The sequence below is a fragment of the Coenobita brevimanus genome, chromosome 25 (genome assembly GCF_032717465.1).
Source record: "Coenobita brevimanus isolate Jiangsu-jjx chromosome 25, ASM3271746v2, whole genome shotgun sequence".
In the NCBI taxonomy this organism is placed as follows: Eukaryota; Metazoa; Arthropoda; class Malacostraca; order Decapoda; family Coenobitidae; genus Coenobita; species Coenobita brevimanus.
The window spans coordinates 8,447,728-8,466,859 of NC_136978.1; the positions used below are offsets into that span (position 1 = coordinate 8,447,728).

At 45.1% G+C, this 19,132-nt stretch overlaps 1 protein-coding gene across 1 annotated transcript in view; it reads left to right on the plus strand.

Moving 5' to 3' along the window:
- Positions 1-19,132, plus strand: part of DAT (Sodium-dependent dopamine transporter) — a 62,811-nt gene that overhangs the window by 27,167 nt on the left and 16,512 nt on the right. The window contains exons 4-6 of the mRNA XM_080267752.1: positions 2,152-2,225; positions 9,540-9,678; positions 16,912-17,046. Coding sequence (XP_080123878.1) covers positions 2,152-2,225; positions 9,540-9,678; positions 16,912-17,046 — 348 coding nt within the window. The remainder of the gene's footprint in view (positions 1-2,151; positions 2,226-9,539; positions 9,679-16,911; positions 17,047-19,132) is intronic.

Genomic DNA, 19,132 nt, shown 5'->3' on the forward strand with positions numbered 1-19,132 from the left:
GTAAAAAGCATGCAAACCACAACAAAATATACCAGGAAAACATAAGATGTTATGGGGGTGCTGCTTTATTATCAAAGTATTACATCTAACAACGAAATTAGTCCAAATCACAGCCTTAGCACAGCAACACTTCCACACCCTTTGGCATCCCTCCAATACCACTGAGTCACATCTTTCTTATATTATAAAATTATGTACATTACAAAACTGAAGACAACTTGCAAAGCTTACAACCTAGAGCCTTGACCTTTACAGACGTCTGTTGTCTGATCTGGCTGGCGTGTTCGCGTGTCCTGTCCAGACCAATTCACCATGATTTAAATACACAAATGGTCGTATTTTTAACTCCGACTTCGGACCACAAAATAAAATAAAACCATGCTTTCGTGTATAACTCTTACGATAATTTTATTTTTTTGTAAAGTATACGTTTTCCTTAAATGTTCGTGACTTAGATTTTGTCATACAGATTTTGAAAAAAAAAATATATATATGTACATATAATATATAGTACTTGGTTCTGATGCCTCCCTGCCGCCCCCCTTTTACTTCACCGACCCCCTAGATCTTTCCACCGCCCCAAGGGGGATGGTACCGCCCACTCTGGGAACCACTGGACTCTAAAGGACCTGTATCTATTTAACTAGGTGTCTATCAACAGTTCACCCCAACTGCTTACTGTGTGTGTGTGTGTGTGTGTGTGTGTGTGTGTCTAAGTAGGTAAGTAAGTAGGTAAGCAGGTATTTGTCTCTCCTACAAACTAAGTAAATATACCACGGGGAATTGATCACAAGTCCGTTGTGAATTTACTGCATGTACGGACGTCGCCGTGGCAGCAGCACAAATACAGATGCATGAGTTTAGTGTGAATATTTAACATTATTTATTTCTCCTAAGTAGATCCATTCCTTCAAAACACACACACACACACACACACACACACACACACACACACACACACACACACACACACACTAAGTTCAGATGAGCATAGGGTTGCAACTACTACTGCTGCTACTACTACCACTACTTGCTTGTACTCTTACAGACTGTGATGGTCGCCAGTGATTACGTTTTCCATTCTTCCTTTCCTATACAATTATCGAGACGGCTTTTCTACAAGACCTTTCTCAACTTTTTTACTTTTCTCCCCTCCCCCCGCTAGATTTTGATGGAAGGATTTGTGTGTCGCGGAGAACCTTACTTCTCTACTCTCACTTTCCCGTTATTTTTTTTTTTCTAAACTGCATGGCGATCTTTCTTTCTCCACTCGGTTTTGGATGGAGGGAAGAGTGAATGGGGGAAAGTTTTTATATTTTCTACGTTTCCTAATACTTTGATCCATCTCACTTTTTTCTGTCGGTTTTAGATGGATGGGTTTGTGAGTAGGAAGAGCTGTAGTTTCTCATTTCTTTTAGGTTACAGAACGTCCAAGGTTATATTTTTACGGTGATCTTTCTCTCTTTTTCCTGCCGGGAGTGGATGGAAGGATTAGTTGTTAGGGGAGTCTTGCCTCTTTCAATCTTCCTCTTTTATACAATTTCCAAGATTGCTTTTCTATCGTGCACTGTGAACTTCCTCTTTTTCTTCTTCTGCTTCTTCTTCCTCCTCCTCCTCTTCTTCTTCTTCTTCCTCTTCTTTCATCGTTTCCCATTCCTCCTCCCTTTTTTCCTTCCGGATTTAAATGGACGGATTAACTGGTGAGGGAGCATTTTGTTACGCTAACCTTTTCTTGCTCTCATGAAACTGCTTATCTTTTTGTGATCCAATCCTGCTTAAGACACTTTTATACATACTTACCTACCTACTCGTCTACGTACTTACATATACTGTTAATTCACTCACCTACTTATCTGTTTGTGACCATCTACCTACCTGTCCATCTACGAATACTTACCATCTACTTACCTACCTACCTACCAATTTCGGCATCCTTAACAAAAAAAATACTAATTAACACCTGCTACTTAACTGCCTACCGACATCTATATCAATCTATTTATCAACTCTCTCCCTCAACAGATCGGCAGTCTCCCCACCATCATCTCCACCACCACGACCACCAACACCACCACCAACACCACCACCCCCTCGACGACCTCCACCACCACCACCACGACCACCACCACCCCCGCCACATCCCTCTTCGAGAACGTGACCCTGGATACGACCTCCCTGGCACCACTATCCAACAAAACGACTTCACCGGCTGAGGAGTATTGGGAGTGAGTATTGAGGCGAGGGGGTCGTAGTAATAGTAGTAGTAGTAGTAGTAGTTACTGATGCTATTTTATCTGTATTTTATCGGCTATTCGTAAATGTGGTTATGAAACATGGAGTGTATAGTCCGAAGACTTTTCCAGCAAATGTAACCAGAGCTCACGCTGAAGGTTAGTAAAGCAAGAAACAACGAATGCAATGCTCTTGATGTGCGTGTTGAGGGACAGACAAACAGATAGATCGGCAGACAGATAGATGGGCAGACAGATAGACGGGCAGACAGACAGATGGGCAAAAGTAGGAGTAGCAGTAGCAGCAGAATTAAACCGATAATTTTTACATCATTTAATTTCCCAACACTATCTTCCTCACTTCAACCAGTACTCCTGTCTACTAGTTTACCAGTTCAAATCTGCCAGTCACCCAGTCTCCCAGTACACCAGTCCAGTCTCTCCTGAATAAAATCGTCTAGTAGTAACAAGAATATAATAAACTTGAGGTCATCGCAGTGAAGAGGTCGACCAGTTCACCCACTTCACCAGTTCCAATAGACCAATATCAATAACTCGGGATTTCCCCCCTCTCTATATGGAACGATCTCTCTCTCTCTCTCTCTCTCTCTCTCCATCTTCATTTCCGTCCTTCCCTTCACCCGTCATTTCTCCTTTCATTTCTTTCCTCCCATACCCAATCCCTCCCATTCCCCGTCCTTCCTTCCCTCCCTGCCTCCCTCCCCGTAAATCCCTAAATATATGGCGGTCGAGGCAGGAGGCGGGGGATTTAAATTTTTTTTTATATAGTCTTTATTCATTTTTTGAGTTGACTGGAAATTGGCCCGGTAAAAGAGGATTCGGGGTGGACGGCAGCATTTCGGCCCCTTCCCCCCCTATACCCACCATTTTCTTTTTCTATTTCTATATCAAAACGCCACAGAACCGAACACGTATTTTTAAAGATAACAAAAATCAGAGGAGGCAATTTTGAGCGAGACCGCCGAACTGGTCCTACACTCCCGAAACCTCCAGAAAGGTGTATTTACATTCTCCAGCCTCCCTCCCCGCTCTCTCTCCCCTCTACCCGCTCACCACAGACACACACACACAAACACACTCGCATTCACTCACAAAAAAAGAGTTTAATTAGTTTTGTGGCTCGGTTCTGGATGTTTTGTGGCCACCTGGGGTTTCTACTTTATTTATTTATAATTTTGGGGCCAGTTTTTAAAGGCAGCCGTGAGCATTTCAGGAAGATTTTGTCGTTTGGGAATTTTTTCACTGAAGAGTTTTTTGGTGATGTTCTGATTTTTTTCCCCTTGGATCGTCGGCTATTCTGTCTGTCTGTCTGTCTCTCTCTCTTTCTCTCGCCCTTCTACTTCGCCCCTACCTTCTCTCCTCTGCCATCCTCTCCCTTCCTCAACCTCACCCTCTTTTCTTACTCCTCTCTCGCTTCATTCTCCAGCCTTTCTCTCCCTACCTCAATCTCTCCCCTCCCTCCCTTTCCCTACTTCCCCCTCAACCCCCCCTCCCTTTCGCTTACTCTTCCCTTCCTTTATCACCCCCTCCCTATCCTCACCCTCTCCCACTCTATCCTACCTCACCCTATCCCACTCCTTTTCCTTGCCTCCCACCCCGCCTGCCTCCCACCCTGCCTGCCCCCTGCCTCACACGCCCTCAATGCCTCATAAGAGCAGGAAGTGTCATAAGAAGCTGCCTCGGTCCACTTCCTGGGGGGAGGCAGACAGGGAGCGAGGCAGGGAGGGAAGGAAGAAGGAAGGAAGGAAGGAAGGAAGGAAGGAAGGGAGAGACAACAGAGAAGAAAGAGGGGAAGAGGGGAGGAAGGAAGGGAAGGATGAAGAATGGACAGCAAGAAGGAAGAGACAGAAGGAGGGAAGAAAGAGGGGAGGAGGGCAGGAAGAAAGAAAAGGAAGGAAAAAGGGAGGAGGGCAGGAATGGAAACTGACAGAGGAAGGGAAAGATGGAAGGAAAGCCCAATGAGACGGGGAAAGGAAGAAAGGAAAAAGGCAGGAAGGGAGAAAAGGACAGCTGGAGGAAGGGAGGAGGGCAGGAAGGAAGAGACGGAGAGAGGGGAAAAAAAGGCGGGCGGAGGGAAGGATAAGGGAAGAGAAAAAGGAGGGGAAGGAAGGGTGAAGAAAGACAAACAGTATATGAAGGAAGGTGAGAGGGAAGAAAAGGAAAAGAGACACTGAAAGAGGGAAGAAAAAATAGCAACAGTGAGACAGAGAAAGAAAGAAGGAGGAAGGGAAAAAGAAAAGAAGGCGTGGATGGAGGAAGAGAGGAAGGGATGGTGAGACGGAAGGAAGGAAGAAAGAAAGAAGAAAGGTAAGGAGGGAGGGGGTGTGAGAGGGAGGTATGGAAGAATTATGGGAGGGAGGGAGGGAGAGAAAAGAGCTAAGCGAAAGGGAGGGAAGAGTTATGAAGTGGGAGGGAGGGAGGGAGGGAAAGAAAAGAGTTGAGATAAAAGAGAGAGAGAGAGAGAGGAGGAAGTATGAAGGGGGATTAAAGGAGGGGAGGAACAGAAAAGAGTAAATCGAAGGGATAAGGAAAGGAATTGCCGAAGAGAGAGAGAGAGAGAGAGAGAGAGAGAGAGAGAGAGAGAGAGAGTGTTACCTGTGGTATACATTTAATGACAAGCATGCAATTAGGCCTCTCTCTCTCTCTCTCTCTCTCTCTCTCACTGTATTTACTGTTTACTTTCCCCTTCCACCACTTTCTCTCTCCTCCCTTCCTCCCTCCCTTCTCCTCCCTCTTCTCCCAAGCTCTTTCCTCCCTTCTCTCCCTCCTCCCTCCATCACCTCGTCCACTTTCAACCCCTTCAGCCCATGGACGTCATTTATTCCTTTATTCCTGCAGCCCCAAACGATTTTCATGGAAGGATTAATGAAGGCTGTACCCAACCCCTCCAGATCAGAAAGTCTCTCTCCTAAGCTGAATAAAATCGTCTGGAGGCAGCAGGAATTAATTATAAGAGGTCCTCATGGTGAAAGAGTCAACTCTCTCTCTCTCTCTCTCTTTCTCCTTTCCTCTCTGCTGCCTTTCTTTCCTTCTTTTTCTCTCTTCCCTTCTCCCCTCCCTCTGTCATCCCCCCCCCTGCTCTCTCCCTCTTATTCTTTTTCCCTCTTCCCCTCCTTCCTCCCTTCTCATCCTTCTTCCCTTCTCCCCTCCCTCCCCCATTCTTCCTTTTCTCTCCCTCGTTTTTCCTTTAACCCTTCCCCTCCCTCCTCCCCTCCCCTCCCATTTTCCCTTCCGGTCCACATCTCCAGCCACTTTTCACCCATCTCCCCCCCTCCCTCCCTCTCCCCCTCTCTCTCTATTTATCTACTTTTATTTTTCTCTTCTTTCCTCCCCATCTTCACTGTCATTCTTTCTCTTCTCTTCCCTCCCCCATTATCCCTCTCTCTCTCTCTTTCTTTTCCTTTTACACCTGCCTCTCGCCCTTTGTGTCTGTCTCTTTCTCTGCCTCTGTCTGTCTGTCTCTCTCTCTCTCTCTCCTTTTCTTTCTCTTCTCTTTCTTGTTTCCCTTTCATCCCCTCTCTCCCCTCCCTTCTTTCCTACCCTCTCCTTCTCTCTTTTTCCCTTGCATCCTCCCCTTTACTCTCATTCCTCCTCTCTCTTTCTCCTTCTCTCTCCTCTTCTCCCTCTCTCACCCTCCTTCCTTCCTCTTTCCCCTCCCACTGTCTCCTTCTTCTAGCTTCATGTTTCCCCATTCCCCCTCCCTCTCCCCATTTCACTCCCCCATTCCGCTCCTCCCATCCCTTCTACCTTCTCCTCAACTCCTCCTCCTCCCTCCCTCTTTCCCTCTCCACTCCTTCCATTCTCTGTCTCCCCCTTTCTGTCTCCCCCTCCCCCTCCCCCCTAATCCATTACTGCCAGTGTAAGGATCAAACTATTCTTCCAGGGGGCATTCATTCGTCCCCCCTCCCGCACCCCCACTTCCCTTCCTTTCCCCTCCCCCTCCCCCTTCCCTCCTCTCACTTTCACTCACTCCATCTTTCACATTATTATTATTTTTACCTTCTTTGCCCCTCCCCCTCCCCTCCCCTCCAACCCTCTCCTCCTCCCCTCCCCTTCCTTCTCCCCTTCCCCTCCCCGACCGGCTTCTTTCCTCCTTCCCCTCCCTCTCTCACTTGCTCTCTGTACAGTACCTATCACCTTTTTTTCCCTCTCCTTTAACTCTCTCTTTCTCTCTTCCTTTTGCCCCCTTCTTCTCTTCATTCCTCCCCTCCTCCCTCACCCTCTCGCACTCACTCCATCTATCTTATTTCACCTCCCTCTCTCTCTCTCTCTCTCTCTCTCTCTCCTTCTCCGGCCTCCCTCGCTTCTTTTAAATGGACGGAGGTAATGTTTTCGCCTTTGTCTACCTGCTTGTCTCTCTGTATGTCTGTCTGTCAGTCGGATTACGAAAAAACCAGGGGAAGGATCGTGATGGAATTTTGTGAACCTCTACCCATTTATCTAAGGATAATGTGATTAGACTTTGGTGGAAACATATCAAAGGACATGGACACAATGGTACTTTGAAAAAAAAAAAAAAAGAAAAAAAAAAGTACAAGTGCTTTCACGTACATCCGGGAAATATGGTGGGCAGCTTCCATAGAGTTTCCCAATCCATTCAGTACGAGGACATCTACTACAGTCCACTCTAATAGCATGAGACCTACTTCGTTGCTTCATTTTTTTTTCTTCTTTCTTCCGAACACTTTTCAGGTTAGAGCCCTTCCGTACTGTCTTCACTAATTCGCTTCAAACTCGGTAAAACTGTTTCTTGGGCAAATACCTCCACACAGCTTACAGTACTTATATAATGCTCTCTCTGTCTCCCTCTCACATCCGTTTCCCTCCCTCCATCCCCCCTTCCTTTCCTGATCCACCACACCCTTTTCTCTCTCTCGCTCTCTTCTTTCCTCACCCTATTAAAATTCTCTCCTTCCTTTCCTCCCTTCCTCCTTCTACTTCCCTTCCTTTCCATCCCCTTCCTTCTCTCCATCTCCCTCTCTCCTTCCTTCTCCCATTCTCCTTTCTCAGCTTTCCCTTTTTCCCTCTTTCCCTCCCCTTCCTCCCTCCACCATTCTCCTCTTCCTCCTTGTCGCCCTTCCCACAAAATCTCCAGTCCTTTGAAATACGGTCCAAAGATTCGTCTCAGTCACTAAAAGATCCACGACATAATAATTACGATTTTCCTTTCATTCTAAGTTCCAGCAAGGAGGGTATATTTTCCTTTCCGTCTTTCCTATAAAATTTCCATCCAGGTTTTCCTACAAATCATGGTGTTCCTTCTCGCTTTTTCCTGCCAGTTTTGGTTGAAGGGTTTGGTGGGCCGAGGAGAGCCTTCTTTTTCCTCGTCTTTTCCTTCTTGTTCTTTGTTCCCATTTTCTTATTCTCCGTCTTCTCTTTGGCAGGGGATGGCCTACTGCTGTTTTCTTTTTAATATGTTTTAGTGTTACTTTCGTTACATTATTCTTTCCTTTCCTACTTTCCTCCAGGATTCCTTCACTCCCTTTAACTTTCTCTTCCTTCTTCCCATTCTTCCCCCTCTCTCGCATCTTTTTCCTGTTCAATTCCTTCCCCCGTCTCTCCCCCTTCTCCTCCACTCTCTCTGTCACCCTCCCCCCCGCACCCTCTACCTCTTTCCTTCTCCCTCCCTCCCTTTGCCCTTGTTAAATCTCACTCCCTCAACCCCTCCCCTCTCCCCCCCCAACACGCCACACCACTTACTGCCTAATGCTGTTGTTACGAGGCGATTGTGGTAGTTGTGGTAGCGGTGGTGGTTACGATGTGTGGTAGTGGTTGTGGTAAGGATGGAGGTAGTTGTGGTGGGAGTGGTAGGGATGGGGATAGTTGTGGCACCACTAGTTGTTGTATGGATAGTGGTAATTGGGGTGGTTGTGGTAGGGATAGTGGTAGTTGTGGTTGGTGTGGTAACTGTGGTGGAAGTAGTGGCCGTGGCTGTAGTGAGAATGACAGGTATATGGTAGTAATAATGGTAGCTCTGATGCGAATATTAGTTGCGACTATGATGAAAGTGACATGGATGGTGGTAGTTGTGGTTGGAGTGGCTGTGGTGGGAGTGAAAGAGATGGTGGTGCGACAGGAATCGTGGTAGCTGTGGTGGTGGTGGTGATAGCTCTTGAGGTCGCAATGGCTGAGGTGGGGATGGTGGTAGTTGCGGAGGAATTGTGGTGGTGGTAGTGGCTGGAGATGGTAGTTGCAGATAAGGTGATGCTGGGCGTGGTAGTAGTAATAATATGGATGGTGGTAGTTGTGGTAGGTGTGAATTGTGGTAGTTGTGGTGGTGGGGTGAGAGGGATAAGAAGATGTGATTGATTCTCTCTCTCTCTCTCTAAAAGCACCTTCCATCCCTCACTCTTTCTAACTACTTCCGCTCTCCTCCACCTTGTCTTTCTCTTCATCTATTCCTCCCTTCTTCTTCATTCCCTCCCTTCTTACCATCCCTTCCCTGCCTCTCCTTACCTCTCCCTACCTTTCACTCCTGCCTCACCCCTGCCCATCTCCCCTTTCCCCCCCCCTCCCTAAATAACCTCATTCCCCCACTTCCCACTCCTCCCCTGCCTTACCCCAACTCTCTCCCTCCCTCCCACCCCCCTCTCTCTACCTACTCTCAGTGCCTATCCCCCTCCCCCTCCCCCTCCCCCTCCCCACCTCTCCTCAAACCTACCCCTGCCCGACTTTGATCTGCCTCTCACTCACCCTAACACAATCACTCGCTCTTTGACGCCTAACCTCGCTTTCACTCCTTACGCCACTCTCTTACGCATCCTTTCTTCCTGTTTACGCATTTTCTTATGCATCCTCTCTTCCTGTTTACGCATTTTCTTACGCATATTCTTTTCCAATTTATGCATTTTCTTAGGCATCCTCTCTTCCTATTTACGCATTTTCTTACGTATCCTCTCTTTCTGTTTACGCATTTTCTTACGCATCCTCCCATCGTGTTTACGTTAATGCATATTTTCCTACTCTTACACATACTCTTCCTCATGCTTCTAATAATGAAGAGGTTTGATACAATCGCTTAACACCTTCGTAGACAGACAGATAGATAGACAGATATATATACTGTAGATAGATAGATATGTATAAATTCAGTTATGGACACACACCGACCGACAGACAGAAAGACAAAGATGATACTTTATAGACAGGCAAATAAAGACAGATAAACAGAGAGACAGACAGACTGATAAAGATATAGACACACATAGACAAAGTGATAAAGCCAGATATCTACCATACGCATATACAATCACCGCCACCTCATCCTCTCTCTCTCTCCCCCTCCAGACGTGTGGTGCTGGAGGTGCAGAAGGCGGGAGGGCTGAGTGACCTGGGGGTGATCAAGTGGGACCTCGCCCTTTGTCTCCTGGCCGTCTACCTCATCTGCTACTTCTCGCTATGGAAGGGCATCTCCACATCGGGCAAGGTGGGTATTCGGGGCTCCTTCTAAGATTTACTATTGCTAATTCGCAGCACCTTCTAAGATGTACTACTAAACCCGCCGCAAGAGATTAATACCTTCATTTAAATGCTGACAAAGTTGGCTTAAAACCTTAGAAGTGAGTGTTATCGTGTCGTATGCAGGAATACTCTGGTAAGGATAATGTGTTAGTAAACCTTCTGAGCTGATGAGAAAGCGACCCACGGAGTGTCGCCAATCACTTTTCTAGCAAGAAACAAATCTTAATCTTCTGGCCTTTGGTTTCTTCTTCCTTGGATTAAAAAAAAAAAAAGTGGGTGGGGGCGTAGCTTGGGTGTTGAGTTCACTGTTTAATGTATGAGTGATGAAGTACCCCCAGCTGTTCTCAAGTACTATGCTTCTCTGCAGACACTGGGGAAGCAAATTTTTATGCTTCTTTTCAATTAACTTTCACCTTTCCTACCAGCTCGACGTTTGCTCTCATTCATTCATTCTCGATGAGTTGTGGCCGCTTCCAAACATCTAACCATCAGCCAACTGCTATTGTTTCTCTTATTACCAGAGTCTTAGTTAATTTTCAATAGTAAATCCATTAAGCTTTTTACTCTCACAATCTTCCCAAGCGCCGGCATGGGTTTCCTCACGAGCGTTTTGTCAATAATCCTCATCCTCCTCTTAAGTTTCTGACCATCCTCCTTTCAGCATTACTTTAAAATTAGTACTACTGTGCTAGACAAAACCAAGGTATTACACTTATTATAGTACGCAGCTCAAATATCCTAACTGCTCTCGTACTCTGAGTGTTTCATCTTGCTCTCTTTAAGTTACTGCTCACTTATCCCCATTTCCCTTCCACTCACTTACCTATACCGTAATACACTTATCCAGTACACTCACTTATCCACGTCATTCACTTGTCCGCGCCACACTTACACCCTGTCCATCTTACTCCTAGCTGTCATTGTGTCACTTTCGTCCACTTAACCGACCTTCACTTATCCTCCGTTTAACCACTACGCATATTTTCTGTCCATTTCTGTGACCACCATCCATTTATCCATCAACCACTTATCCATCATCCACTTATTCACAAACTTATCTACAACCACTTATCCATCAACCACTTATCCACCAACCACTTATCCACCATCCACTTACCCACCAACCACTTATCCACCATCCACTTACCCACAAACCACTTATCCACCAACCACTTATCCACCATCCACTTATCCATCAACCACTTATCCACCAACCATTTATCCTCCACTTACTCGTGAGTGCCATTGTAAACGCTCCGTCCACTTATCCCTCTCGTCTGTACCCTTCGTTCGCAGTTCAACCTCTTCACAACGATGGCTCTCAAGACTAACACAAATCGCCTAGCAGTAGCAAAAATATATTACTACTACTACCACCACGACTACCACTGTTACTACTACTGCCACTACTACTACTACTACTACTACTACCACCACTGTTACTACTACGACCAATAATAAAAATAAACATAATATAATAATAATAATAATAATAATAATAATGAGTAAAAGACGTTCTCGGGCTAAAGTGGTAAATCCCCTCCATACCACCTCTCTCTCTCTCTCTCTCTCTCTCTCTCTCTTTCTCCAGACGATTTTTCTGACTCATAACTGGAGGGGTTAGATACACGTGCGTATTCCCGTCGCTTAAGGAAGCTGCCTAACAACTCTTCCTCAGCGATTTATTTACGGATATGGCTAGTTAATATCCTTTTGTATGTTATTTACGCAGAGTATGGCGATGCAGGATTTATATAACGCTGAAAGGATAGTAAGGTGTAATAAGCTAAATAAATCGCTTGGGAAGAGGTGTTAGGGAGCTTCTCAACTCTTCACTGCTATAGCCATTTTTTTCACCTAACGGAACTGGGCAACTTTTATAAATTGTTTACAAAGTCGATTTTTTCCCTTTGCAGCTTATTTCACGTAGCTCAGAGGCAGAAAAAGATAATACCATGACTCAACATCCTTTTCCCAACACTTCTTCGTGACTAGCATCGTATTTTTATCGTTAACCTATTATTACAACTCAGCTTTCAAGACGGAGAGATGGAAAAATTTAGGCCAAGTTAATATGAAGGTAGTAAAAACAAATCCAGGTAAGAATACACACTACAGATATCCTTCGTCCCGGTGCTATACTCTTTTCACTTTTAATTGGCCTAAAGCTGCCATCTCTCCATCCTGAATGCTGACTTGTAACGACGGATGAACACTATAATGCTAGTCACGAAGAAGGACTATGGAATGGATGTAGTGTCGTCAGCATTTTCTTTTTCTACCACAGAGCTACGTGAGACAAGCTTTAGAGGGACGAAAATCTGGATCAAGTTAATGTGAAAAGAGTGTAGGGAGGACGAAAATTTGAGTAAGGTTAAAGCAAAAAAAAAAAAAAAAATAGAGAAAAAAAATCTGGAAAAAAAAAATACTGAGAAGGAAAATCTGGACCAAATTAAAGAAAAATATATATATTGAGAACAAAAATCTGGACCAAATTAAAGAAAACAAAAAATATATTGAGAACGAAAATCTGGACCAAATTAAAGAAAAAAAAAATATCGAGTACGAAAATCTGAACGAAATTAAAGAAAAAAAAAATTAAACTGAGAACGAAAACCTGGACCAAGTTAAAGTGAAAGGAGTATAGACCCATAAAGAATAACACGTCATGGCAGGGAAAGGGTTAAGAGTATCGGTGTATCGCTTGGCAGGGTTCGTGACGGGATTCGTTCGTGTTCACGCACCATTAACTACCCTGACGCATGATCTCAGCCACTATATCAGGCAGGGGCGTAGCCAGGAATGTCTTAATGGGGGGGAAAGAGGGATGAATTATGGCTAAACACTATTTCTTAAGTTACAGCTGTTGGATTGTATTGTTGTTCCTGTTTAAAGTATAATTAATCTTGATCGCTTGTAAAATACCATCCTTACGCCTCTGAATTGTCTTTGTTTTCATTCTTCCTACAGCCAGACGATTTCATTCAGCTTTTATCCAGCCTATACTTAACCACCCCAGTCTCACAGCTACTACTTCGGTAAATAAAATCGTCTGAGGGAGGAATGAAATAAGAGGTCATCGTTCTGAGAGGGTTAAGTCAGGAAAGACACTACTAAATGATATTTTGTTTAAGGCTGGATGTCACATGTACGAGTATAATAAGCACAGGACTGTCAAAGAAAATAATAATAAAAACAATGATGATGATGATGATGATGATGATGACGATGATGATGACGATGATGATGATGCGACTCAAAAACATGTAAATAAAAGACTGAAAAACCGCCATGAAAAAGAAAAATGGAGGGTTGGGATGCGCAGTGAAGGAGGGAAGAAATTCTAAGGACTGTTGACGCCGTGTTTAAATTATTCAGAGCTGTCAACACAACCTCTCTCTCGCTCTCTCTCTCCTTCATTACTTTTCTGCTCTCTCTCTCTCTCTCTCTCTCTCTCTCTCTCTGCTTCATTACTTTTCTTGTTCCATTCATTTCTGGTCTCTCGTCTCTTCTCTCTCTCTTTCTCTCTCAGTCTCCTCTCTTTTCTTTTACACACTCATTCCCTCTTACAAACTTCTCTCTCTCTCTCTCTCTCTCTCTGTAAATATTGGTCCTGACTATTTAATTTACGCTTTTAATATGCTAGGTGCTGGAGAGGGGCGCCTTCTCGCGGTGACACTGACATAATGGGTGACTCCTCTGCCTGGCTATGCAAACGCCCCTCACCTCCCTCCCTATCCCCTGAAAGTGGGATGGTGGACTGCAGGAGGTGGGGGGTAATTTCAGCCTGCAGTCTACTGAGTTCACATTCAGATGAACTTGGGGTTACGACAACATTAACAACGATAACTACAACAAATACTACTACTACTACTACTACTTCGACTGCCACTACTACTATGTTTATCTCTTTTTATCTATCTTTCTTGGCGACAAGGTCTCTATTTATCTATTTTTTATGGTGACAAAAGATGCCCTCTATGTTTTTTTTTTTACTTTTTGTTCTCCTGCACAGCAGAAACTATTGAACCGATTGCCTTCCAAATGTTGCAGTATGTAGTCGTGAACATAATGCACCTGGGCACTGATCCTGAGATCCAACAAATACATTTTGAGATATTGAGGAAAATCAAACTGGTATCCTCATGCCTGAAAGTGCTAAATCGGAAAGTATTTGGCTGATTTTGACCAAACTCGGTGGAAATGTATAGGGTCATGAGTGAACATATCTGCATCGTGTGAATGACTTTGACCTTGATCCCAAGGTCACAGGTCAAAATCTGTAAAAAATGTTGAGTCATACCAAAAGTCCCTTAATATTAGGTTTACAATGATAACAAAAGTATTTTCATCTGGAATGTGGAGTTCAGTGAATATTGCTTCAGGAATTTCAGAATTCTAGTTAGCTCTTATTATTATTATTATTTCTCATCGCTAATGTTATTGCTATTATTAACCCTCTAGTGCCTTACGCGTAACGATCCGACTCCTATAGGTTATTCTGTCATATAAAATGCTTCAAGGGGCGTAGGTCGGTCTCCAATCCTTAAATGCTTCGGACCACGGTAGCCTAGCCCAGGACCCCTACGACTGAGAAACTAAGACAGAAATTTTTATACCTTTATCTCCTCTAAAGCCAGACGAGTTTGTGTATGTATGAATGTGTGTATGTATGTGTGTGTGTGTGTGTACGGTATGTATGTTTAGATGTTTTATGAACGTATGTATGTATCTCAATATTTTCAACCGTAATCTACTCCCTCCCCCCCTTTCTCTCTCTCTCTCTCTCTCTCTCTCTCTCTCTCGGTGGCAATAGGGCTTCTAAAGGGCCACTTTCCTCACTGTAATGATGGAGAGTGAGAGAGTGGAGGGAAGGGGGAGAGGGGAGGGGAAGGGGGAGAGGGGGAAAAGAGAGGTGAAGAGAGAGAAGAAGAAAGGAGAAGAGGAGAGGGAGGGTGTGGGAAAATGTCACGCTCTCTCTCTCTCTCTCTCTCAATGATCACACCTCCTCCTCATTTACACCTAATTTTAAACCATCCTGTCATGGGAGGCACAATATATAATTTTGGGTGCCACAATTCACTTTACAATTGCTTACGTGAAGAGGCTGGTGCAATATTGAGCTACGTTGACGAGCAACTGCATAAAACTACTATTTTTGGAATGGAAGATTTTGAGGGGATGGGATTGCAAAAGGTCTCTCTCTCTCTCAAAAAAAATAATAATAATAATAATAATAAAAAATAAAATAAAATAAAAAAAATAAATAAATAAATCTAAAATGTTATGAAGGATGAACTTTAAGAAACAAAATATGCCACTGCCACTTGCCCTGTAAAACTAACACTGGCTTTAGGTTCATTGTGTGTGTGTGTGTGTGTGTGTGTGTGTGTGTGTGTGTGTGTGTGTGTGTGTGTGTGTGTGTGTGTGTGTGTGTGTGTGTGTGTGTGTGTGTGTTTTAGATCTACAGCGAGAAGAAGGTCTGTTCGTAGGGAGGGGAAGCTCTAAGGATCTGTGATTGTATCTTCATTTTTATTCCCCCCCCCTCACTCTCTCTCTCTCTCTCTCTCCCTCTCACAAATAGGTGTACAGAGAAAAAGCGAAACAGAAGAAGAACTGAAGAAGACGAAGGGGCGAGGGAAAGGGGGAGGGGGAGAGAACAAGGAGGAGAGAGAGTAAAGAAACTGGATAGGAGTGTGAAGGGATGGGAGAGACAGAAGATGAGAGGAAAGAGAGGAGGAAATACGAAGGAGAAAAGCTAGAGGAAGGAGGGAGGAGGGGAAGAGGGGAGGTAAGAAGGAAAGAGGAGGGGGAGGGAGGGGGTAGAGAGTAGGGGGATGGGGAGGGGGAGGTCAAGAGGGGGAGGTCGAGAGGGAGGAGGGGAGGGGGGGTCAGCTTTTAACCCCCAGAGTAATAGCGTTAACCTGCTTGAAATTGCGTTAGGGCACCACCATCATCACACGCACTCACATCACGCACCCACTCAACTTACGCACGCAATGACATCACGCACCCACTCAACTTACGCACACACTGACATCACGTCCACACTCAATTTAAGTGCTCATTTCGTCCAATTTATACACTCAATCAGCTTACACACGTCTTCACCCAACCTCTCCATGCACGCACTCATTTAACATCTGCACGCGCCCATTCAACTTTCACACGCACTTGTATCACACACTCACTCAACTAGCGCACGTACATCACGCACTCATTTTACTTACACACGCACTCAACTTACGTACGTACTCACATCACGCACTCTCCATTCGCAACACCACACATCCTTCGCATACTTTCGTCCATCCTACCTACGCAAACCCCGCACATAAATCTCTCTCTCTCTCTCTCTCTCGCAAGTGGTGTTACAAGTATCCCTCTCATACTCCACCTGGTGTTTTCATACCTGATACTGTTCACTGTATTATAAATGGTGTATCAGGTGGTATTAAGGATGACAGAAGTGGTATTAAAAGCGCTGTTTGCTGTGTGTGGTATATTTCACTACGGCTTCCTTGGATGGGACTGTTCATGATGGTATAAGTGGTATTAGAGGCGGTATTAAGTGGTATTTGAGATAGTATTGAAAGTGATATTATACAGCATGCAGATGGTATACTGTAAATAACTTCCTCTATTAATATAGGTGGTATGGTTCAAAACGGTATTTCCTTAAGGGGCGCTTTTATCGTAAATGGTCTTGTAAGTGGTATTAAAAGTGATATTAAAATGGTATTATAATTGTTCTTCAAGTATTCCAGGTTGTATGATTCACAGTGGTATTTCCTTAGGTGTTCCAGGTGGTATTAAAACCGATACTAAAATGGTATTAAAATTAGTATTCTAAAATTCCAGGTGGCATGATTCACATTGGTGTTTTCCTACGTGGTCCTCTCCATCATTTTATAAGTGGTGTTGCAGCTGATATGATGACTGGTATTAAGAGATGTTCCACGTAAAGCTGTAACTGGTATTATCGTCTAAAGTGGTTTTACAATTGTTCTAATATTGCAGGTGGTATGAGAAGTGGGACCAAGTAATTTTCTACGTAATGCTGCAAGTGGTATTATCAAGCCCCAAGTGGTATTATCAGTCCGCAAGTGGTATTATCAGTCCGCAAGTGGTATTATCAGTCCGAAAGTGGTATTATCAAGCCTCAAGTGGTACTACAATTGTCCTTCTACTATTCCAGGTGGTATGGTTCACAGCGGTATTCCCCTACGTGGTGCTGTTCATCCTGCTGGTGCGGGGGGTGACGCTCCCGGGGGCGGCCCAAGGCATCAAATACTACCTACAGCCTGACTTCTCCAAGATATGGGTCGCTGAGGTGTGTAATGACTCCCTCCCTCCCTCCCTCCTTCCCTCCCTCTCTCTCTCGCTCTCTCTCTCTCAGTCTGCTGGTGTGGGCGTGGGTGTGGCAGTAGGAGTAGGAAATGAATAAATGATACGAGACATTATTAACACGAAACCGTCCCTGCAACACACGATAAATCCCCACCCTGCAACACACGATAAATCCCCCGACGAAGAAAAGCAGCGTTATACATGGTCCATCCTGTATATGTATTTCCCTCTCTATTACGAGTTTCAGAGAGTGTATACCCCGATGGTTATGATGTGGGAGGCAACTGTTCATTTACTTACGCCCTACGCTTGTAATATTTAACTAACCACGCACTGCATCATAAAAATCTTAGGTGCGGCATGGGGTTAGTACTTACGGATCTACTTACGGACCTCCTTAACACAGCTTAACGTGACTTCTACTTACAGCCATATTTCTTCTTTTTTTTTAAGGTAAGTACTGACAAAGCGACTTACATGTACTACCTTTACTACTCTAACCTAGCCTGACCTAAAATGGAGCAGGTTTTCGCGAAAGTTAACGTCGACTTAATTACTGGCCTTAACCTATGCTCCGATAATAATAATAATAATAATAATAATAATAATAATAATAATAATAATAAAAATAATAATAATAATAATCGAGCGAACTTGGAACTCACTATACTGTAGTTTTTCTTTAAACTGGGTTATTTCTATGAGAGAGAGAGAGAGAGAGAGAGAGAGAGAGAGAGAGAGAGAGAGAGGGGGGGGGGCAGGGGGGAAGTAAGTGAGTCAAAGTGGAAGAAAGTGAGTGAGTGAGGGAAGCAGGGTGGGAGGGGGGAGGGAGACAGGGCGTGAAGACCAGGAAAAAGAAAATATATGGAGGAAGAAGCACATGGAAGGACAAGAAGAGGACGCAGAAGGAAATGAGCGAGGGAGCGGAGAGGTTAGAGAGAGAGGGGAGATGAGGGAAGCAGAGAGGGAAAAAGTGGGGATGGGTGGGAGAGAGAAAAAAAATAAAACAAAGAGAGAGATGGAGGGAGGAGAGGAGGAAACAGAAGAAAGGAGGGAAGAATGGTGTTTGGAGGAAGGGAAGAGGGGAAACAGACAAGGGAAGTGAGAGAGGGAAGAAGGGGAAAGCTGGAGAAAGATAGGGGACAGGGAGTGAGGGAAGGAAATGGAGGGAAGCGAGGAAGGGAGAGAAGGGGGAAGAGAGGCGGGAGTAGGTGGAAGGGGAAAGACTGAGAGAGAGAAGAAGGGACAGAGAGGGAGAGCGGTATAGGGGGTCTAAAAGGAAGAGAGAGGAAGTGAAGGAAGGAAATGCGAGGAGTAGAGGAGGAAGAGGCCAAGAGGAGGGTGGCGGGAGGGGCGCCGAGAAGGAGGGGGAGGGAGGAGAAAGAGAGAGGGGGTGAGGGGGGGGAGGGCTGGAGAAGTTGGCTAATTGGTGGAGGAGTCGCCAGGGGATGACACGGCTAAGGCGATCACGGCACGGCAGGGGGAGGCAGGAGGGAGGGAGGCAGGGGGAGGCAGGGGTGAAGGCAGGCAGGAGGGAGAGAGGGAGGCAGGGGTGGGGAGGCACGGGGAGATTGGGTAGGTTGGCAAAAGTAGGTAGGTAGGCTGACAGGAGTAGGCAGAAAGGTAGGAGTAGGTAGGTAGGTAGGCAGGAGTAGGCAAAACAGGTAGGTAGAAGTAGGCATGAAGGCAGGAGTAGGTAGGTTGGGTTGAAAAGACATGCACGACGAGGCAGAGGGGGGGGGAGGCAGGCCAGTGGAGTATGCAGAGAAAGAAAGGAAGATGGAGAGAAAGAATGAGAAAAGGGACGGAAACGAGAGAGAGAGAGAGAGAGAGAGAGAGAGAGAGAGAGAGAGAGAGACTGGGGAATATGGATGAAGGGAAGAGAAGGGAGAGCTAATATGAGGGAAAGGACTGGGGAAGGAGAGGAAAGACGAATGGAGACAAAGGAGGGGAAAGAGAATAGAGAGAAAAGAGAGAAAGGGCGGGGAAAGAGAGAAGGGGAAGACATTTGGGAGGGAGGGGGGAGGGAGGGAGGGGAAGGAGATGAAGGAGGGAGGAAGTAGTTAAAT